Genomic DNA, 19704 nt, shown 5'->3' with positions numbered 1-19704 from the left:
AACTTTTATTCCCTGGTTGGGAGGTGGAACTCTGAAAACATGATAGACACTTTTCACTTTAAATCGATGATATGTATTTGCATTTCTTTAGAAACTTCATGTTTGTTTGTTTTTGTCACACCTGTACACGGTGTTTGTAAAGACATAGAACATTTGTCAGGGCATCACCTTTCCTTTTTGTTCTACGAGTTTACGCACGGAAGTCAGTGAAACAATGCCACACATGATGAAATCAAAAGTGACCGTGCATGTATCATCAATAATTGCTACTTGCAATTCTTCAGCCAAAACCTAATGTTTGCAAAATTATTCAGGCTGATATAAAAAAAAATCTATTTATGAAAGGGGAACAGTAGGTTTCTTATTAAATTACTTGTTGAAGTTCATAAAACTATTTCAAGATTTAAATAGAAACTAGCAGTGTTGGATGAAGTACTCAGATCCTTTACTTAAGTGAAAGTAACAATACTACAGTTTAAAAATGCTGAGTTACAAGTAAAAGTCCTGCATTCAAAATTCTATATGAGTAAAAGTATACAGGTATTATCTGCAAAATATAATTACAGTATCAAAACTAAAACTAGTCTCTATGCAAAACGGCCCATTTCAACTTCAAAGTCCAGAAAGATACATAAATGTTTTCACGTTTTTATCTCATGCATTAAAGATAATAATTTGCACACACAAGGTATTAGCCTGTCGAACAACATGACAAAAAATACTTCTGAACTTCAGGAGCTCTCTTGTTTTGTTGTGGGAAAATTTACACATTTATTGTTCTTTTAAGTAAATGATAACCTCATGTAAATCTCAGCACAGCTTCAACCTGAACACACCTGTGGCTGTATTAGGGGCCTTTAATCTATAACAATGTATCAGTGTTTTGTATCTTGAAATGAAGTGGTTAAATAAATGTAGTCAAGTAAAAAGTACAATATTTACCTCTCTTACATAGTGGAGTAGGAGTATAAAGAAGCATGAATTGGATATACTTAAGTAAATTACAGCTACTGTACCTCAAAATTGTTCATTAGTACAGGACTGGAGTAAATGTGCTTTGTTACTTTCCATCACTGGAAATGACCTTCCAGTAAGTATAAGAAGACTTATCTAAGAGGTTAATGTGCACAGTTACATTTATGCTTGTGATGTCTATTTCCTTTTGAGACAGCTGGTAACTATTTATGCATAATAACTCAAAATAAGTGAAGAGGAGAGAATAAATTCTCAACCGCTGACATGACAAGAGAACCACGATGACTACCATATTCACTTAAGAGTGTAACTGATGGATATTCAGGGTGTACATCTGTGTAGGGAGGAGACTATTTCAAACCCGCTGACATGACAAGTCCATACTATCGTTACTTAAGCATGGACTTGATGAATATTCAGGATGTACATCTGTGTGTAACATATGCTGAATAGATGTTTTTCCCATACCTGCAGAGTAGAAGCAGCTGAGTCACTAGTGTCTGTCAGCCCTGTGCCTCTCGGTATACTGGACACAATGTATCTGGAGCCCTTTGGCACAGGCTGTCTGACCACCATCTTCCCTTTCCTGGTCTCTGCTAGAAACAGACTGTACCAGTAGGCATCGTTGGAAACCAGAGTGGAGTCTGCGATGGTGGAGTTCCTCTCGCTGAGCAAACTGTTCCTGCAGGGAGGAGCCGCTTTGCTGGGCTTGGGTGTCTGACACTTGAGCACGATGGTGACCAATATGGTGATGAGCAGGAGAAAAGACACCGAGCCCAGACCGATGACCAAATACAGGTTGAGGTCTGAGAAGATGTCGTATTCTAGAGGCACCTCAGTCATGTCAGAGTAGGCCTTAACGGCAGTCTCCACTGTGGACAGCTTGATGGTGACTGTAGCAGAGAGAGCAGGCTCCCCGTTGTCCTTGGCAATAACAACCAGTCTCTGGTGGCGTGGATCTCTGTAACTGAACATCCTCATAGTCCGGATCTCTCCGTTGTATTGGTCCAGACTGAACAAGGTGGCGTCAGTCACCTGTAGAAACTGGTAGGTAATTCGAGAGTTGTGCACCGAGTCGGTGTCTAAAGCTATCACCTTTGCAACCAGAGAGCCTTTATCGGTGGATCTGGGGATCTTTTCCTCCACCACAGAGCCGTGTGCGCGCCACGGAGACACAATGACCGGAGCGTTGTCGTTCTGGTCCACAATAATGATGTGGACGGTGACGTTACTGCTGAGAGGAGGAGAGCCAGAGTCTCTGGCCTCGATGTGGAAAAGAAACTCCTTCTCGATCTCATAGTCAAAAGTTTTGAGTGCGTAAAGATTCCCGTTCTCTGGATTGATGGAGAACAGCATGGACATGGAGGTGTTGACAATCTCCTTCTCTAGGATGAAATAAACTAGATACTGGTTTTCATGGAGGTCAGGGTCAAATGCAGTGAGTGAGCTGAGCAGAGCCCCAGGTGCGTTATTCTCCATGACACGTATAGTATAAAATGACTGAGGGAACTGTGGAACATTGTCATTAACATCCAGCAGCTCTAACGTCATAGTTTCATTGTCAGATAAAGGAGGAGAACCTCTGTCTGTGACGGTGAAAGTGACGTCATACTCTGGAACCTTTTCACGGTCTAGCGGCTCTGACACCACTAATTCATAATAGTTATCAGAGGACTCCCTCAGTTTGAAAGGCATATTATCTGGAATATGAAGATCCACCACTCCATTGTCTCCTGAGTCTTTATCACTAACACTAACTACAGCTATCACTGTGTCTGTTGGCACATTTTCTTTGATCGGACTCTGAAATGATTTGATTGATATTTCTGGATGATTATCATTCATATCTGTCACCTGTATTGTCAGTCTACACTGTCCAGATAAGGAGTTAGGCCCCTTGTCGCTGGCAATAACTTCCATTTCATAAATCTTAAAATCTTCATAATTTATCATCTCTTTCACTCTGATTTCACCATTTTCTGGGTTCAAGTTAAACATCTGCTGCGTTCTCTCTGATGTATACAAACTGTATGAATAAACAATATCAGAGTTAGACCCTTCATCTAAATCAGTAGCATTCAGTTTGATCACTAGACTGCCAATCGGAGAGTTTTCCATCACTTCTATAACGTATTTGTCTTTGTCAAATGAAGGGGCGTTGTCGTTCACATCAAGCACGCGAACAATTATACTGGCTGTACCTGTGCGCGTGGGGACTCCACCGTCCACTGCAGTCAGTATCAGATTATGAACAGCCTGCTTCTCTCTATCTAAAGTTTTTTTCAAAATTAAATCTGCAAACTTCGTACCATCTCTTCCGGTCTGAATTTCAATGGAGAAATGTTCACTTGAGCTGAGATGGTAATCTTTAATAGAATTCGTGCCAACATCTGGATCTGCAGCATTATTCAATGAGAATCTCTCTCCAACGGGGCTTGATTCAGAGATGTCTAAATGCATTGTTCCTCGTCGAAAATGAGGAGCGTTATCGTTAATATCCGTGATTTCCACCTCAATGTTAAACATTCGTATTGGATTTTCAATTGTAGCGTCTAATCTAAGAAAGCACGATGTTGTTGTCTTCGAAGGGCACAGCTCTCTGTCAATCCTTTCCAAAATAAACAGCTCTCCTGTGTCCTTGTTGATGTCCAGATACTTTTTATTGCCTGCAGCGTCTACGCGCATTTTCCTTTCACTCAGAGTCTTCACGTCTAATCCCAAATCAGATGCTAAATTGGCAACAACAGATCCTTCCTCCATTTCTTCGGGGATAGAATAATGGGTGACGGTGGAGACCGTGTTCACTATGGCAGAAAGAAAGAGAATCACGGAAACGTACCCTCGCCGGGAATAATGGCGATGTTGATGAGCCATTGCGAATAATCCGTTATTGAATCCTTGGAACGTGATGTTGTGTTAGAGAAAGGATAAACAGTCCCTTAAGTAAACGATGATAGTCAACGCGGGTATTCAAGTGAAACGTTTCTTTATACTGGAATCAGGAGAGGTTTGCGTGCAATATGTCTGCCTGCCCAGCCTCCAATGAAATACCAGGAGAACGATGACTTCATCAGTGGGTAAAGTTTTTGTGGAGAACAGCGACATGAGAAGTCTTTTAGGAGCCTTTGCACATCGCAAAATATCGGGGATGTTAATATTCAGTTAGAAAAAGATAAACTGGGTGTGAAATTTTGATTTTGGTTAAAATAAAACTGTAATCAATTATTTGATTCGTGTTTTTTTCCTGGTTTCTGGTCTAGATTATTCGAGGGGTGTGGGGACAAGAACTACAAGGTTTTTTTCGTTGTATTGTTTTTATAAGCATTTCCGTGTCATGTTATTTCATTAAATTTAAATAACACACGCTACACAATATTTCATCAGTCCAAACGTATGATGTCACAGCCTTTGCCAGCGGGTTTGACCTTTATGCGCCGATTTGTGTGCGTAAAACCAATCCAATATGGCAAAAGAGCAATGTAAACACAAATCAATGTAAATATGAACAATTTGGATACCTATGGTTATACATTAATATAGTCCCTGGAAAAGAAAACAGTTTTGCAATGTTGAATAATCAATAACTGTTATAAATGTTATGATTTGCACGTTTATATATTGCTGGATTTGATGGTCATTCTCGGAGAATATCTGTGCGTATCACATGTCTAAATGAGGTTTCACATACCTGCAGTGTCTTAAAAGTAAGACATAATCAAACTTTGTTCGATAAACGAGAGGAAACAAGCATAGGTGTGTCTAAAAAAGTTTGGCAAAAGTTGCAGCCCTTAAGGAGGAGACACTTTTCAGAAGACAATTGCAAATTCTGAAGTCCTATATTGGTATATAAAAATTAGCCATTAATAAATTGAATAGCTCGCATATGATATGACAGACGACACCGGGGTTGGAGCAGCAAAATAATCTCACCTGCAGAGTAGAAGCAGCTGAGTCACTAGTGTCTGTCAGCCCTGTGCCTCTCGGTATACTGGACACGATGTATCTGGAGCCCTTTGGCACAGGCTGTCTGACCACCATCTTCCCTTTCCTGGTCTCTGCTAGAAACAGACTGTACCAGTAGGCATCGTTGGAGACCAGAGTGGAGTCTGCGATGGTGGAGTTCCTCTCACTGAGCAAACTGTTCCTGCAGGGAGGAGCCGCTTTGCTGGGCTTGGGTGTCTGACACTTGAGCACGATGGTGACCAATATGGTGATGAGCAGGAGAAAAGACACCGAGCCCAGACCGATGACCAAATACAGGTTGAGGTCTGAGAAGATGTCGTATTCTAGAGGCACCTCAGTCAGGTCAGAGTAGGCCTTAACGGCAGTCTCCACTGTGGACAGCTTGATGGTGACTGTAGCAGAGAGAGCAGGCTCCCCGTTGTCCTTGGCAATAACAACCAGTCTCTGGTGGCGTGGATCTCTGTAACTGAACATCCTCATAGTCCGGATCTCTCCGTTGTATTGGTCCAGACTGAACAAAGTGGCGTCAGTCACCTGTAGAAACTGGTAGGTAATCCGAGAGTTGTGCACCGAGTCGGTGTCTAAGGCTATCACCTTTGCAACCAGAGAGCCTTTATCGGTGGATCTGGGGATCTTTTCCTCCACCACAGAGCCGTGTGCGCGCCACGGAGACACAATGACCGGAGCGTTGTCGTTCTGGTCCACAATAATGATGTGGACGGTGACGTTACTGCTGAGAGGAGGAGAGCCAGAGTCTCTGGCCTCGATGTGGAAAAGAAACTCCTTCTCGATCTCATAGTCAAAAGTTTTCAGTGCGTAAAGATTCCCGTTCTCTGGATTGATGGAGAACAGCATGGACATGGAGGTGTTGACAATCTCCTTCTCTAGGATGAAATAAACTAGATACTGGTTTTCATGGAGGTCAGGGTCAAACGCAGTGAGTGAGCTGAGCAGGGCCCCAGGTGCGTTATTCTCCATGACACGTATAGTATAAAATGACTGAGGGAACTGTGGAACATTGTCATTAACATCCAGCAGCTCTAACGTCATAGTTTCATTGTCAGATAAAGGAGGAGAACCTCTGTCTGTGACGGTGAAAGTGACGTCATACTCTGGAACCTTCTCACGGTCTAGCGGCTCTGACACCACTAATTCATAATAGTTATCAGAGGACTCCCTCAGTTTGAAAGGCATATTATCTGGAATACGAAGATCCACCACTCCATTGTCTCCTGAGTCTTTATCACTGACACTAACTACAGCTATCACTGTGTCTGTTGGCACATTTTCTTTGATCGGACTCTGAAATGATTTGATGGATATTTCTGGATGATTATCATTCATATCTGTCACCTGTATTGTCAGTCTACACTGTCCAGATAAGGAGTTAGGCCCCTTGTCGCTGGCAATAACTTCCATTTCATAAATCTTAAAATCTTCATAATTTATCATCTCTTTCACTCTGATTTCACCATTTTCTGGGTTCAAGTTAAACATCTGCTGCGTTCTCTCTGATGTATACAAACTGTATGAATAAACAATATCAGAGTTAGACCCTTCATCTAAATCAGTAGCATTCAGTTTGATCACTAGACTGCCAATCGGAGAGTTTTCCATCACTTCTATAACGTATTTGTCTTTGTCAAATGAAGGGGCGTTGTCGTTCACATCAAGCACGCGAACAATTATACTGGCTGTACCTGTGCGCGTGGGGACGCCACCGTCTACTGCAGTCAGTATCAGATTATGAACAGCCTGCTTCTCTCTATCTAAAGCTTTTTTCAGAATTAAATCTGCAAACTTTGACCCGTCTCTCCCGGTCTGAATTTCAATGGAGAAATGTTCACTTTCACTAAGATGATATGTTTTTACCGAGTTCGACCCCACATCTGGATCTACTGCATTTGTTAGTGAAAAACGCTCCCCTGGGGAGGTTGATTCGGATATGTCTAAATGCATTGTATCCCTGTGGAATTTTGGCGCATTGTCATTAATGTCCATTATCTCAACTTCAATGTTGAATAGCCGAATCGGGTTTTCAATTGTGACATCCATTTTAAGAAAACACGATGGATTCTTGTTGTTGCATATATATTCCCGGTCAATCTTCTCAGCAACGAGCAGCTCCCCCGTTTCTTTGTTAATCTCAAGGTACCTCTTATTAGTGATGACATCCAGTCTTATCTTACGGCGGCTCAGGGTTTTTGCATCCAGACCCAAATCCGATGCCAGGTTAGCAACCACAGATCCCTGCTCCATCTCTTCGGGAATTGAGTAGTGTGTAACAGCAGATGTAGTAGAGAAGGCTACACAAAACAACAGAAACAGCGAGACATACCTTCTACAAAACCGGTAGCGGGATTTAAAATCCATGATCATTTGTTCGTGGTTGTCGGAAATATAAAGCTCTACCAGTTCCCAGATGCTATATATCAGTTCCAAAGCAGCGCTACCGTATGGAAATCCTCAAACGAGTGATAATATTACAACCCCGGGTGTCTTGAAAAGGGAGCTGTCCAGAAATGGCTGATCTGTTCTTTCAACCACTGTCTGGCCACGGTTGCGTCACAAAGACGTATTTCTTGGTGGTAAAGAGCGACGCTTTGTGTCCTATGTGGCTGCCACCAGCTGTAATCGAATATTTTATGCTGAAATGCTCATATTTGTAAATTATTATTTGATTTCCAATTAAAGTGACAAATAAAATTATGTACGAAATATAGTTTGTGCCATTAAATTAGTCTGTACACAGGCATGCTGAACAAAATGATGAAGTAACAGCATGCTTAAAGCCCGGATTAACACACTGGTGATCAGAATTTAAAAGAGTTAATGGAGTAGTGTGAACCTTACATTTATTTATACCCGTTGAGTAGAAGGTCGAATATCCATTGAATTCAATTATGTCAGGTTCATTAAGTGCATATCTGTATAACACATGTTTAAAAAAGATTTTCCAATACTTGTGGGGTGGAAGCGGCTCAGTTACTAGTGTGTGTTAGGGCCTTCAAATTGTACTTAAGTAAATGTACTTAGTTAATTAGTTTTACTGTAAACTAGTTGCCAATGACTGTAAGACGACTTGTCTACCACGGTGTTAATGTGCACGATGACACTTTTGCTGGTGATGGATGGTTCCTTTTTAGTTAATAACTATGAATGCGTAAAAAGTGAAGAGAGGAGACTTTCAACCCCGCTGACATGTCAAGGCCATACTATCGTTACTTAAGCATGGACTTGATGAATATTCAGGATGTACATCTGTGTGTAACATATGCTGAATAGGTGTTTTTCCCATACCTGCAGAGTAGAAGCAGCTGAGTCACTAGTGTCTGTCAGCCCTGTGCCTCTCGGTATACTGGACACGATGTATCTGGAGCCCTTTGGCACAGGCTGTCTGACCACCATCTTCCCTTTCCTGGTCTCTGCTAGAAACAGACTGTACCAGTAGGCATCGTTGGAGACCAGAGTGGAGTCTGCGATGGTGGAGTTCCTCTCACTGAGCAAACTGTTCCTGCAGGGAGGAGCCGCTTTGCTGGGCTTGGGTGTCTGACACTTGAGCACGATGGTGACCAATATGGTGATGAGCAGGAGAAAAGACACCGAGCCCAGACCGATGACCAAATACAGGTTGAGGTCCGAGAAGATGTCGTATTCTAGAGGCACCTCAGTCATGTCAGAGTAGGCCTTAACGGCAGTCTCCACTGTGGACAGCTTGATGGTGACTGTCGCTGAGAGAGCAGGCTCCCCGTTGTCCTTGGCAATAACAACCAGTCTCTGGTGGCGCGGATCTCTGTAACTGAACATCCTCATAGTCCGGATCTCTCCGTTGTATTGGTCCAGACTGAACAAGGTGGCGTCAGTCACCTGTAGAAACTGGTAGGTAATCCGAGAGTTGTGCACCGAGTCGGTGTCTAAGGCTATCACCTTGGACACCAGAGAGCCTTTATCGGTGGATCTGGGGATCTTTTCCTCCACCACAGAGCCGTGTGCGCGCCACGGAGACACGATGACCGGAGCGTTGTCGTTCTGGTCCACAATAATGATGTGGACGGTGACATTACTGCTGAGAGGAGGAGAGCCAGAGTCTCTGGCCTCGATGTGGAAAAGAAACTCCTTCTCGATCTCATAGTCAAAAGTTTTCAGTGCGTAAAGATTCCCGTTCTCTGGATTGATGGAGAACAGCATGGACATGGAGGTGTTGACAATCTCCTTCTCTAGGATGAAATAAACTAGATACTGGTTTTCATGGAGGTCAGGGTCAAACGCAGTGAGTGAGCTGAGCAGGGCCCCCGGTGCGTTATTCTCCATGACACGTATAGTATAAAATGACTGAGGGAACTGTGGAACATTGTCATTAACATCCAGCAGCTCTAACGTCATAGTTTCATTGTCAGATAAAGGAGGAGAGCCTCTGTCTGTGACGGTGAAAGTGACGTCATACTCTGGAACCTTCTCACGGTCTAGCGGCTCTGACACCACTAATTCATAATAGTTATCAGAGGACTCCCTCAGTTTGAAAGGCATATTATCTGGAATATGAAGATCCACCACTCCATTGTCTCCTGAGTCTTTATCACTGACACTAACTACAGCTATCACTGTGTCTATTGGCTCATTTTCTTTGATCGGACTCTGAAATGATTTGATTGATATTTCTGGATGATTATCATTCATATCTGCTACAGAAATCTTTACTTTGCACTGCCCTGATAAACTATTGACTGCTTTATCCGTCGCTATAATTTCCATTTCATAATTCCGAATATCTTCATAATTTAGCATTCCCTTCACTGTTATTTCGCCTGTGGATGGATTCAGGTTAAATGTCCCTTGTGTTTTTTCGGATGTGTACAGACTATATGTATATTCGATCTGTGCATTTGTCCCCTCGTCTAAATCTGTAGCATTCAGCTTCAGAACAAGACTTCCAACAGGAGAATTTTCCATAATATTAACGTCATAATTATCTTTGACGAAGGTTGGGGCGTTGTCATTAGTATCTAGCACACGAACAATGATACTGGCCGTTCCAGTGCGAGTGGGGACTCCGCCGTCCACAGCAGTCAGTATTAAACTGTGCACTGCTTGCTTTTCTCGGTCCAAACCCTTCTTTAATATTAAATCAGCAAATTTGGATCCGTCTCTTCCGGTTTGAATTTCTATGTCAAAGTGCTCATTTTCGCTCAGAAGGTATGTTTTAACGGAGTTTGATCCTAGATCTGGATCCACAGCGTTATTAACAGAGAATCTCTCACCAGCTGGGGTTGATTCCATAATGTCCAAGTTTATGGTGTCTCGTCGAAAGTGAGGAGGGTTATCATTGATATCCGTTATTTCAATTTCGATATAAAATATTCTTTGCGGGTTCTCCACAATGGCCTCCATTTTCAGGAAACATGTCGTTGTCTTCACTGCACAGAGGTACTCTCTGTCGATCCTCTCAACGATGTAAAGCTCCCCTGTGTCTTTGTTCACATCCAGGTATCTTTTGCTGGATATAATGTCTAACCGCATCTGCCGCTTACTCAGAGTCTTCACGTCTAAATCTAAATCAGAAGCCAAATTGGCCACAACCGACCCTTCCTCTAATTCTTCGGGTACAGAATAATGGGTAACGGCAATAACCGTGTTCACAAACGCACCGATAAACAAAAGCGCAGACACATACCTCCTCCAAGAATCCCCAGTGTTAGGCATGTGCATTGTTACGCCGCTAATAAAATGTTCCCTTTTCAGTGAGTCAGTTCAGATGAAGCAGAGAAAAAAGGCAAAGGTAATATACTGTGATGACGTTGATCATAAAAGGATGCTGGATTAAGACAAATACACGCGAAATAAATCCATTAGAGCCTGTTAAGCACCGGGAGCTGTCCACCCTGCTTTTGTTGCTGTCCGGTCTGTCTCCAGATGAGACACTGTCATGGCGCCTATAAAGTCACCAATAAGGATGTTTTACTGGGGAACAGCGACGCTAAAATGCAGAAAAAAGCGTTTATGCATGATTATATTTGCATGGAGGTTATAACAACGTCGAATTGATTTGAAATGAATGAAAGTGATGTTTAAACTGTTATAATTTGAACTGGATTCTGCACCAAGATTTCTTTTTTTGGATTGAAGATTTGGAACATCATTTTTTTTTGTGAGTCACCTTAATACCAAATCCCTGTTCATGTTTCTTCTTTTTTTAACATGTCATTTTCACAACTGCTGGACCGGGGAAGACACAAGAGAATGGCGGTTTCTGAAAGTGATTTTGATTAAGTTAAAAAAAAATAATTTGGTAATGAAATTGAATTAATTTACCTGCAGAGTAGAAGCAGCTGAGTCACTAGTGTCTGTCAGCCCTGTGCCTCTCGGTATACTGGACACGATGTATCTGGAGCCCTTTGGCACAGGCTGTCTGACCACCATCTTCCCTTTCCTGGTCTCTGCTAGAAACAGACTGTACCAGTAGGCATCGTTGGAGACCAGAGTGGAGTCTGCGATGGTGGAGTTCCTCTCACTGAGCAAACTGTTCCTGCAGGGAGGAGCCGCTTTGCTGGGCTTGGGTGTCTGACACTTGAGCACGATGGTGACCAATATGGTGATGAGCAGGAGAAAAGACACCGAGCCCAGACCGATGACCAAATACAGGTTGAGGTCTGAGAAGATGTCGTATTCTAGAGGCACCTCAGTCATGTCAGAGTAGGCCTTAACGGCAGTCTCCACTGTGGACAGCTTGATGGTGACTGTAGCAGAGAGAGCAGGCTCCCCGTTGTCCTTGGCAATAACAACCAGTCTCTGGTGGCGCGGATCTCTGTAACTGAACATCCTCATAGTCCGGATCTCTCCGTTGTATTGGTCCAGACTGAACAAGGTGGCGTCAGTCACCTGTAGAAACTGGTAGGTAATCCGAGAGTTGTGCACCGAGTCTGTGTCTAAGGCTATCACCTTGGCAACCAGAGAGCCTTTATCAGTGGATCTGGGGATCTTTTCCTCCACCACAGAGCCGTGTGCGCGCCACGGAGACACGATGACCGGAGCGTTGTCGTTCTGGTCCACAATAATGATGTGGACAGTGACGTTACTGCTGAGAGGAGGAGAGCCAGAGTCTCTGGCCTCGATGTGGAAAAGAAACTCCTTCTCAATCTCATAGTCAAACGTTTTCAGTGCGTAAAGATTCCCGTTCTCTGGATTGATGGAGAACAGCATGGACATGGAGGTGTTGGCTACCTCCTTCTCTAGGATGAAATAAACCAGATACTGGTTTTCATGGAGGTCAGGGTCAAATGCAGTGAGTGAGCTGAGCAGGGCCCCAGGTGCGTTATTCTCCATGACACGTATAGTATAAAATGACTGAGGGAACTGTGGAACATTGTCATTAACATCCAGCAGCTCTAACGTCATAGTTTCATTGTCAGATAAAGGAGGTGAACCTCTGTCTGTGACGGTGAAAGTGACGTCGTACTCTGGAACCTTCTCACGGTCTAGCGGCTCTGACACCACTAATTCATAATAGTTATCAGAGGACTCCCTCAGTTTGAAAGGCATATTATCTGGAATATGAAGATCCACCACTCCATTGTCTCCTGAGTCTTTATCACTGACACTAACTACAGCTATCACTGTGTCTAATTCTATGTTCTCATTGACTGGACTCTGAAATGATTTTATAGATATTTCTGGGTGGTTGTCGTTCATGTCTTCAACAAGAATCTTTATTGTACATTGTCCTGACAAACTATTGGCTCCTTTATCAGTGGCTATCACTTCCATGTCATAAATTTTGAAATCTTCATAATTTAACATTCCTTTAACAGTGATTTCACCAGTGGAAGGATTCAGATGAAATGTTTCTTGTGTTTTCTCTGACGTATATAAACTGTATGAGTATGTTATATCAGAATTTGACCCCTCATCTAAATCTGTTGCATTGAGATGAACAACGAGACTTCCAATGGGAGAATTTTCCATTATTTTTATATTATAACTGACTTTGTCAAATGCAGGAGCATTATCATTAGTGTCCAAAACTCGAACAATAACACTTGCAGTCCCTGAACGAGCAGGTGTGCCTCCATCTACAGCTGTGAGTATTAAATTATGAACAGCTTGCTGCTCTCGATCTAAAGTCTTTGTTAAGATCAATTCGGCAAATTTAGACCCATCTCTTCCTGTCTGCACCTCAATATTAAAATGTTCACTTTCACTCAGATGGTATGTTTTCACTGAGTTGCTTCCAACATCAGGATCAACTGCATTGCTCAGAGAGAATCTCTCTCCTTTAGGTGTCGCTTCAGAAATATCTAAATGAATGACGTCTCGTCGAAACTGTGGGGCGTTGTCGTTCATATCCAAAATTTCTACTTCTATATTAAAAATTCTCACCGGGTTTTCCAGTATTACTTCCATTTTTAAGTAGCACAGTGTCAGCGTTTTGGTACAAAGGTATTCTCTATCAATCTTCTCCACAATATACAGCTCCCCAGTCTCTTTGTTCACGTCCAGATATTTCTTATTTGCAATGATGTCCAGACGCATCTTCCTCTGATTCAGTGTTTTAACATCCAGACTGAGATCTGTAGCAAGGTTTGCGACAACTGATCCTTCTTTCATCTCCTCTGGTATTGAATAATGAGTCACTGAGCCAGTTACATGAGGAACGAATGACACGAGAATAACAAGCGACACGTACCTTGTCCACGAATGCATTGTTACATCGGACGGCATTATCGTTCTTCTGTTCACCGCGTAAAGCACATTAGTCCATGTAAAGAATATATCCACTGATTTACAAATTTGCGTTTAAGATATCCGTCCGCGCGTATTGATGAAAATTTTATTCCATGAAGATTTGGACGCGCAAAACGGCGACGTCGCCTTTCGTGTGAGTTTCAGCACCGCGGAGCTGTCCGGCTTTTCGGAGCTCTGCAGTTTTTACAACGCTTCCCTGTCATGGCGACCGTGGGTTAGGATTTTTTCGAGTAAACAGCGCCCCTTTTCGCAAATTGCAGGGAAATATGTTACAAGTGAGGCACATTTTAAGAGTGATCAGGTTGTAAAAGTTGAAATCTGAAGTCAACGTGTTTGACTGCTGCAGATATTTTTGAAAGGAGTTATGTTGTTTGGCTAAACCTTTGTTAAATAACGTTATACTCTTAATGCCATCACTCGGTATATGGCAAGTTAAATGATAGTAAACACTAGAAAGTACAGAAGAAATTATAACTTTGTTCATACCTGCAGAGTAGACGCTGCTGAGTCACTAGTGTCTGTCAGCCCTGTGCCTCTCGGTATACTGGACACGATGTATCTGGAGCCCTTTGGCACAGGCTGTCTGACCACCATCTTCCCTTTCCTGGTCTCTGCTAGAAACAGACTGTACCAGTAGGCATCGTTGGAGACCAGAGTGGAGTCTGCGATGGTGGAGTTCCTCTCACTGAGCAAACTGTTCCTGCAGGGAGGAGCCGCTTTGCTGGGCTTGGGTGTCTGACACTTGAGCACGATGGTGACCAATATGGTGATGAGCAGGAGAAAAGACACCGAGCCCAGACCGATGACCAAATACAGGTTGAGGTCCGAGAAGATGTCGTATTCTAGAGGCACCTCAGTCATGTCAGAGTAGGCCTTAACGGCAGTCTCCACTGTGGACAGCTTGATGGTGACTGTCGCTGAGAGAGCAGGCTCCCCGTTGTCCTTGGCAATAACAACCAGTCTCTGGTGGCGCGGATCTCTGTAACTGAACATCCTCATAGTCCGGATCTCTCCGTTGTATTGGTCCAGACTGAACAAGGTGGCGTCAGTCACCTGTAGAAACTGGTAGGTAATCCGAGAGTTGTGCACCGAGTCGGTGTCTAAGGCTATCACCTTGGACACCAGAGAGCCTTTATCGGTGGATCTGGGGATCTTTTCCTCCACCACAGAGCCGTGTGCGCGCCACGGAGACACGATGACCGGAGCGTTGTCGTTCTGGTCCACAATAATGATGTGGACGGTGACATTACTGCTGAGAGGAGGAGAGCCAGAGTCTCTGGCCTCGATGTGGAAAAGAAACTCCTTCTCGATCTCATAGTCAAAAGTTTTCAGTGCGTAAAGATTCCCGTTCTCTGGATTGATGGAGAACAGCATGGACATGGAGGTGTTGACAATCTCCTTCTCTAGGATGAAATAAACTAGATACTGGTTTTCATGGAGGTCAGGGTCAAACGCAGTGAGTGAGCTGAGCAGGGCCCCCGGTGCGTTATTCTCCATGACACGTATAGTATAAAATGACTGAGGGAACTGTGGAACATTGTCATTAACATCCAGCAGCTCTAACGTCATAGTTTCATTGTCAGATAAAGGAGGAGAGCCTCTGTCTGTGACGGTGAAAGTGACGTCATACTCTGGAACCTTCTCACGGTCTAGCGGCTCTGACACCACTAATTCATAATAGTTATCAGAGGACTCCCTCAGTTTGAAAGGCATATTATCTGGAATATGAAGATCCACCACTCCATTGTCTCCTGAGTCTTTATCACTGACACTAACTACAGCTATCACTGTGTCTATTGGCTCATTTTCTTTGATCGGACTCTGAAATGATTTGATTGATATTTCTGGATGATTATCATTCATATCTGCTACAGAAATCTTTACTTTGCACTGCCCTGATAAACTATTGACTGCTTTATCCGTCGCTATAATTTCCATTTCATAATTCCGAATATCTTCATAATTTAGCATTCCCTTCACTGTTATTTCGCCTGTGGATGGATTCAGGTTAAATGTCCCTTGTGTTTTTTCGGATGTGTACAGACTATATGTATATTCGATCTGTGCATTTGTCCCCTCGTCTAAATCTGTAGCATTCAGCTTCAGAACAAGACTTCCAACAGGAGAATTTTCCATAATATTAACGTCATAATTATCTTTGACGAAGGTTGGGGCGTTGTCATTAGTATCTAGCACACGAACAATGATACTGGCCGTTCCAGTGCGAGTGGGGACTCCGCCGTCCACAGCAGTCAGTATTAAACTGTGCACTGCTTGCTTTTCTCGGTCCAAACCCTTCTTTAATATTAAATCAGCAAATTTGGATCCGTCTCTTCCGGTTTGAATTTCTATGTCAAAGTGCTCATTTTCGCTCAGAAGGTATGTTTTAACGGAGTTTGATCCTAGATCTGGATCCACAGCGTTATTAACAGAGAATCTCTCACCAGCTGGGGTTGATTCCATAATGTCCAAGTTTATGGTGTCTCGTCGAAAGTGAGGAGGGTTATCATTGATATCCGTTATTTCAATTTCGATATAAAATATTCTTTGCGGGTTCTCCACAATGGCCTCCATTTTCAGGAAACATGTCGTTGTCTTCACTGCACAGAGGTACTCTCTGTCGATCCTCTCAACGATGTAAAGCTCCCCTGTGTCTTTGTTCACATCCAGGTATCTTTTGCTGGATATAATGTCTAACCGCATCTGCCGCTTACTCAGAGTCTTCACGTCTAAATCTAAATCAGAAGCCAAATTGGCCACAACCGACCCTTCCTCTAATTCTTCGGGTACAGAATAATGGGTAACGGCAATAACCGTGTTCACAAACGCACCGATAAACAAAAGCGCAGACACATACCTCCTCCAAGAATCCCCAGTGTTAGGCATGTGCATTGTTACGCCGCTAATAAAATGTTCCCTTTTCAGTGAGTCAGTTCAGATGAAGCAGAGAAAAAAGGCAAAGGTAATATACTGTGATGACGTTGATCATAAAAGGATGCTGGATTAAGACAAATACACGCGAAATAAATCCATTAGAGCCTGTTAAGCACCGGGAGCTGTCCACCCTGCTTTTGTTGCTGTCCGGTCTGTCTCCAGATGAGACACTGTCATGGCGCCTATAAAGTCACCAATAAGGATGTTTTACTGGGGAACAGCGACGCTAAAATGCAGAAAAAAGCGTTTATGCATGATTATATTTGCATGGAGGTTATAACAACGTCGAATTGATTTGAAATGAATGAAAGTGATGTTTAAACTGTTATAATTTGAACTGGATTCTGCACCAAGATTTCTTTTTTTGGATTGAAGATTTGGAACATCATTTTTTTTTGTGAGTCACCTTAATACCAAATCCCTGTTCATGTTTCTTCTTTTTTTAACATGTCATTTTCACAACTGCTGGACCGGGGAAGACACAAGAGAATGGCGGTTTCTGAAAGTGATTTTGATTAAGTTAAAAAAAAATAATTTGGTAATGAAATTGAATTAATTTACCTGCAGAGTAGAAGCAGCTGAGTCACTAGTGTCTGTCAGCCCTGTGCCTCTCGGTATACTGGACACGATGTATCTGGAGCCCTTTGGCACAGGCTGTCTGACCACCATCTTCCCTTTCCTGGTCTCTGCTAGAAACAGACTGTACCAGTAGGCATCGTTGGAGACCAGAGTGGAGTCTGCGATGGTGGAGTTCCTCTCACTGAGCAAACTGTTCCTGCAGGGAGGAGCCGCTTTGCTGGGCTTGGGTGTCTGACACTTGAGCACGATGGTGACCAATATGGTGATGAGCAGGAGAAAAGACACCGAGCCCAGACCGATGACCAAATACAGGTTGAGGTCTGAGAAGATGTCGTATTCTAGAGGCACCTCAGTCATGTCAGAGTAGGCCTTAACGGCAGTCTCCACTGTGGACAGCTTGATGGTGACTGTAGCAGAGAGAGCAGGCTCCCCGTTGTCCTTGGCAATAACAACCAGTCTCTGGTGGCGCGGATCTCTGTAACTGAACATCCTCATAGTCCGGATCTCTCCGTTGTATTGGTCCAGACTGAACAAGGTGGCGTCAGTCACCTGTAGAAACTGGTAGGTAATCCGAGAGTTGTGCACCGAGTCTGTGTCTAAGGCTATCACCTTGGCAACCAGAGAGCCTTTATCAGTGGATCTGGGGATCTTTTCCTCCACCACAGAGCCGTGTGCGCGCCACGGAGACACGATGACCGGAGCGTTGTCGTTCTGGTCCACAATAATGATGTGGACAGTGACGTTACTGCTGAGAGGAGGAGAGCCAGAGTCTCTGGCCTCGATGTGGAAAAGAAACTCCTTCTCAATCTCATAGTCAAACGTTTTCAGTGCGTAAAGATTCCCGTTCTCTGGATTGATGGAGAACAGCATGGACATGGAGGTGTTGGCTACCTCCTTCTCTAGGATGAAATAAACCAGATACTGGTTTTCATGGAGGTCAGGGTCAAATGCAGTGAGTGAGCTGAGCAGGGCCCCAGGTGCGTTATTCTCCATGACACGTATAGTATAAAATGACTGAGGGAACTGTGGAACATTGTCATTAACATCCAGCAGCTCTAACGTCATAGTTTCATTGTCAGATAAAGGAGGTGAACCTCTGTCTGTGACGGTGAAAGTGACGTCGTACTCTGGAACCTTCTCACGGTCTAGCGGCTCTGACACCACTAATTCATAATAGTTATCAGAGGACTCCCTCAGTTTGAAAGGCATATTATCTGGAATATGAAGATCCACCACTCCATTGTCTCCTGAGTCTTTATCACTGACACTAACTACAGCTATCACTGTGTCTAATTCTATGTTCTCATTGACTGGACTCTGAAATGATTTTATAGATATTTCTGGGTGGTTGTCGTTCATGTCTTCAACAAGAATCTTTATTGTACATTGTCCTGACAAACTATTGGCTCCTTTATCAGTGGCTATCACTTCCATGTCATAAATTTTGAAATCTTCATAATTTAACATTCCTTTAACAGTGATTTCACCAGTGGAAGGATTCAGATGAAATGTTTCTTGTGTTTTCTCTGACGTATATAAACTGTATGAGTATGTTATATCAGAATTTGACCCCTCATCTAAATCTGTTGCATTGAGATGAACAACGAGACTTCCAATGGGAGAATTTTCCATTATTTTTATATTATAACTGACTTTGTCAAATGCAGGAGCATTATCATTAGTGTCCAAAACTCGAACAATAACACTTGCAGTCCCTGAACGAGCAGGTGTGCCTCCATCTACAGCTGTGAGTATTAAATTATGAACAGCTTGCTGCTCTCGATCTAAAGTCTTTGTTAAGATCAATTCGGCAAATTTAGACCCATCTCTTCCTGTCTGCACCTCAATATTAAAATGTTCACTTTCACTCAGATGGTATGTTTTCACTGAGTTGCTTCCAACATCAGGATCAACTGCATTGCTCAGAGAGAATCTCTCTCCTTTAGGTGTCGCTTCAGAAATATCTAAATGAATGACGTCTCGTCGAAACTGTGGGGCGTTGTCGTTCATATCCAAAATTTCTACTTCTATATTAAAAATTCTCACCGGGTTTTCCAGTATTACTTCCATTTTTAAGTAGCACAGTGTCAGCGTTTTGGTACAAAGGTATTCTCTATCAATCTTCTCCACAATATACAGCTCCCCAGTCTCTTTGTTCACGTCCAGATATTTCTTATTTGCAATGATGTCCAGACGCATCTTCCTCTGATTCAGTGTTTTAACATCCAGACTGAGATCTGTAGCAAGGTTTGCGACAACTGATCCTTCTTTCATCTCCTCTGGTATTGAATAATGAGTCACTGAGCCAGTTACATGAGGAACGAATGACACGAGAATAACAAGCGACACGTACCTTGTCCACGAATGCATTGTTACATCGGACGGCATTATCGTTCTTCTGTTCACCGCGTAAAGCACATTAGTCCATGTAAAGAATATATCCACTGATTTACAAATTTGCGTTTAAGATATCCGTCCGCGCGTATTGATGAAAATTTTATTCCATGAAGATTT

At 43.0% G+C, this 19704-nt stretch overlaps 6 protein-coding genes across 6 annotated transcripts in view; all 6 read right to left on the bottom strand.

The window, feature by feature from the left end:
* Positions 1–19704, bottom strand: part of LOC141013584 (protocadherin alpha-C2-like) — a 39605-nt gene that overhangs the window by 8418 nt on the left and 11483 nt on the right. The window lies entirely within an intron of this gene.
* LOC141013495 (protocadherin alpha-C2-like) lies at positions 116–3849 on the bottom strand. The gene is made up of 2 exons (XM_073487246.1): positions 1444–3849; positions 116–121 (listed from the first exon to the last, which is right to left on the bottom strand). The coding sequence occupies exons 1-2, from the start codon at positions 3847–3849 to the stop codon at positions 116–118; spliced, it is 2412 nt and encodes an 803-aa protein (XP_073343347.1).
* Positions 4610–10644, bottom strand: LOC141013494 (protocadherin beta-16-like). Its single transcript, XM_073487245.1, has 3 exons — positions 8239–10644; positions 4906–6240; positions 4610–4672 (listed from the first exon to the last, which is right to left on the bottom strand). The coding sequence occupies exons 1-3, from the start codon at positions 10642–10644 to the stop codon at positions 4610–4612; spliced, it is 3804 nt and encodes a 1267-aa protein (XP_073343346.1).
* On the bottom strand, positions 11239–13653 carry LOC141013493 (protocadherin alpha-C2-like). The gene has a single exon (XM_073487244.1). It carries the CDS (start codon positions 13651–13653, stop codon positions 11239–11241), a length of 2415 nt encoding a protein of 804 aa, XP_073343345.1.
* On the bottom strand, positions 14158–16569 carry LOC141013491 (protocadherin alpha-C2-like). Its single transcript, XM_073487243.1, has one exon. The coding sequence runs from the start codon at positions 16567–16569 to the stop codon at positions 14158–14160; it is 2412 nt and encodes an 803-aa protein (XP_073343344.1).
* LOC141013490 (protocadherin alpha-C2-like) lies at positions 17164–19578 on the bottom strand. Its single transcript, XM_073487242.1, has one exon. The coding sequence runs from the start codon at positions 19576–19578 to the stop codon at positions 17164–17166; it is 2415 nt and encodes an 804-aa protein (XP_073343343.1).

Source organism: Pagrus major, chromosome 18 (genome assembly GCF_040436345.1).
Source record: "Pagrus major chromosome 18, Pma_NU_1.0".
NCBI classification, from domain to species: domain Eukaryota; kingdom Metazoa; phylum Chordata; class Actinopteri; order Spariformes; family Sparidae; genus Pagrus; species Pagrus major.
The sequence above is the reverse complement of the archived record's forward strand: the minus strand, read 5'-3'. Positions and strand labels throughout refer to the sequence as shown.

Excerpts from the sequence above, each read along its gene's own strand:
- LOC141013490 (XM_073487242.1), bottom strand. The coding sequence starts at position 19,578 with ATGCCGTCCGATGTAACAATGCATTCGTGGACAAGGTACGTGTCGCTT.
- LOC141013493 (XM_073487244.1), bottom strand. The coding sequence starts at position 13,653 with ATGCCGTCCGATGTAACAATGCATTCGTGGACAAGGTACGTGTCGCTT.
- LOC141013491 (XM_073487243.1), bottom strand. The coding sequence starts at position 16,569 with ATGCACATGCCTAACACTGGGGATTCTTGGAGGAGGTATGTGTCTGCG.
- LOC141013494 (XM_073487245.1), bottom strand. The coding sequence starts at position 10,644 with ATGCACATGCCTAACACTGGGGATTCTTGGAGGAGGTATGTGTCTGCG. Across the intron at positions 6,241-8,238 it reads CAGCTGCTTCTACTCTGCAG|AGTCCGATCAAAGAAAATGT; the intron begins GTATGGGAAAAA and ends AAATCATTTCAG. Across the intron at positions 4,673-4,905 it reads CAGCTGCTTCTACTCTGCAG|ACACTGCAGGTATGTGAAAC; the intron begins GTGAGATTATTT and ends CTTACTTTTAAG.
- LOC141013495 (XM_073487246.1), bottom strand. The coding sequence starts at position 3,849 with ATGGCTCATCAACATCGCCATTATTCCCGGCGAGGGTACGTTTCCGTG.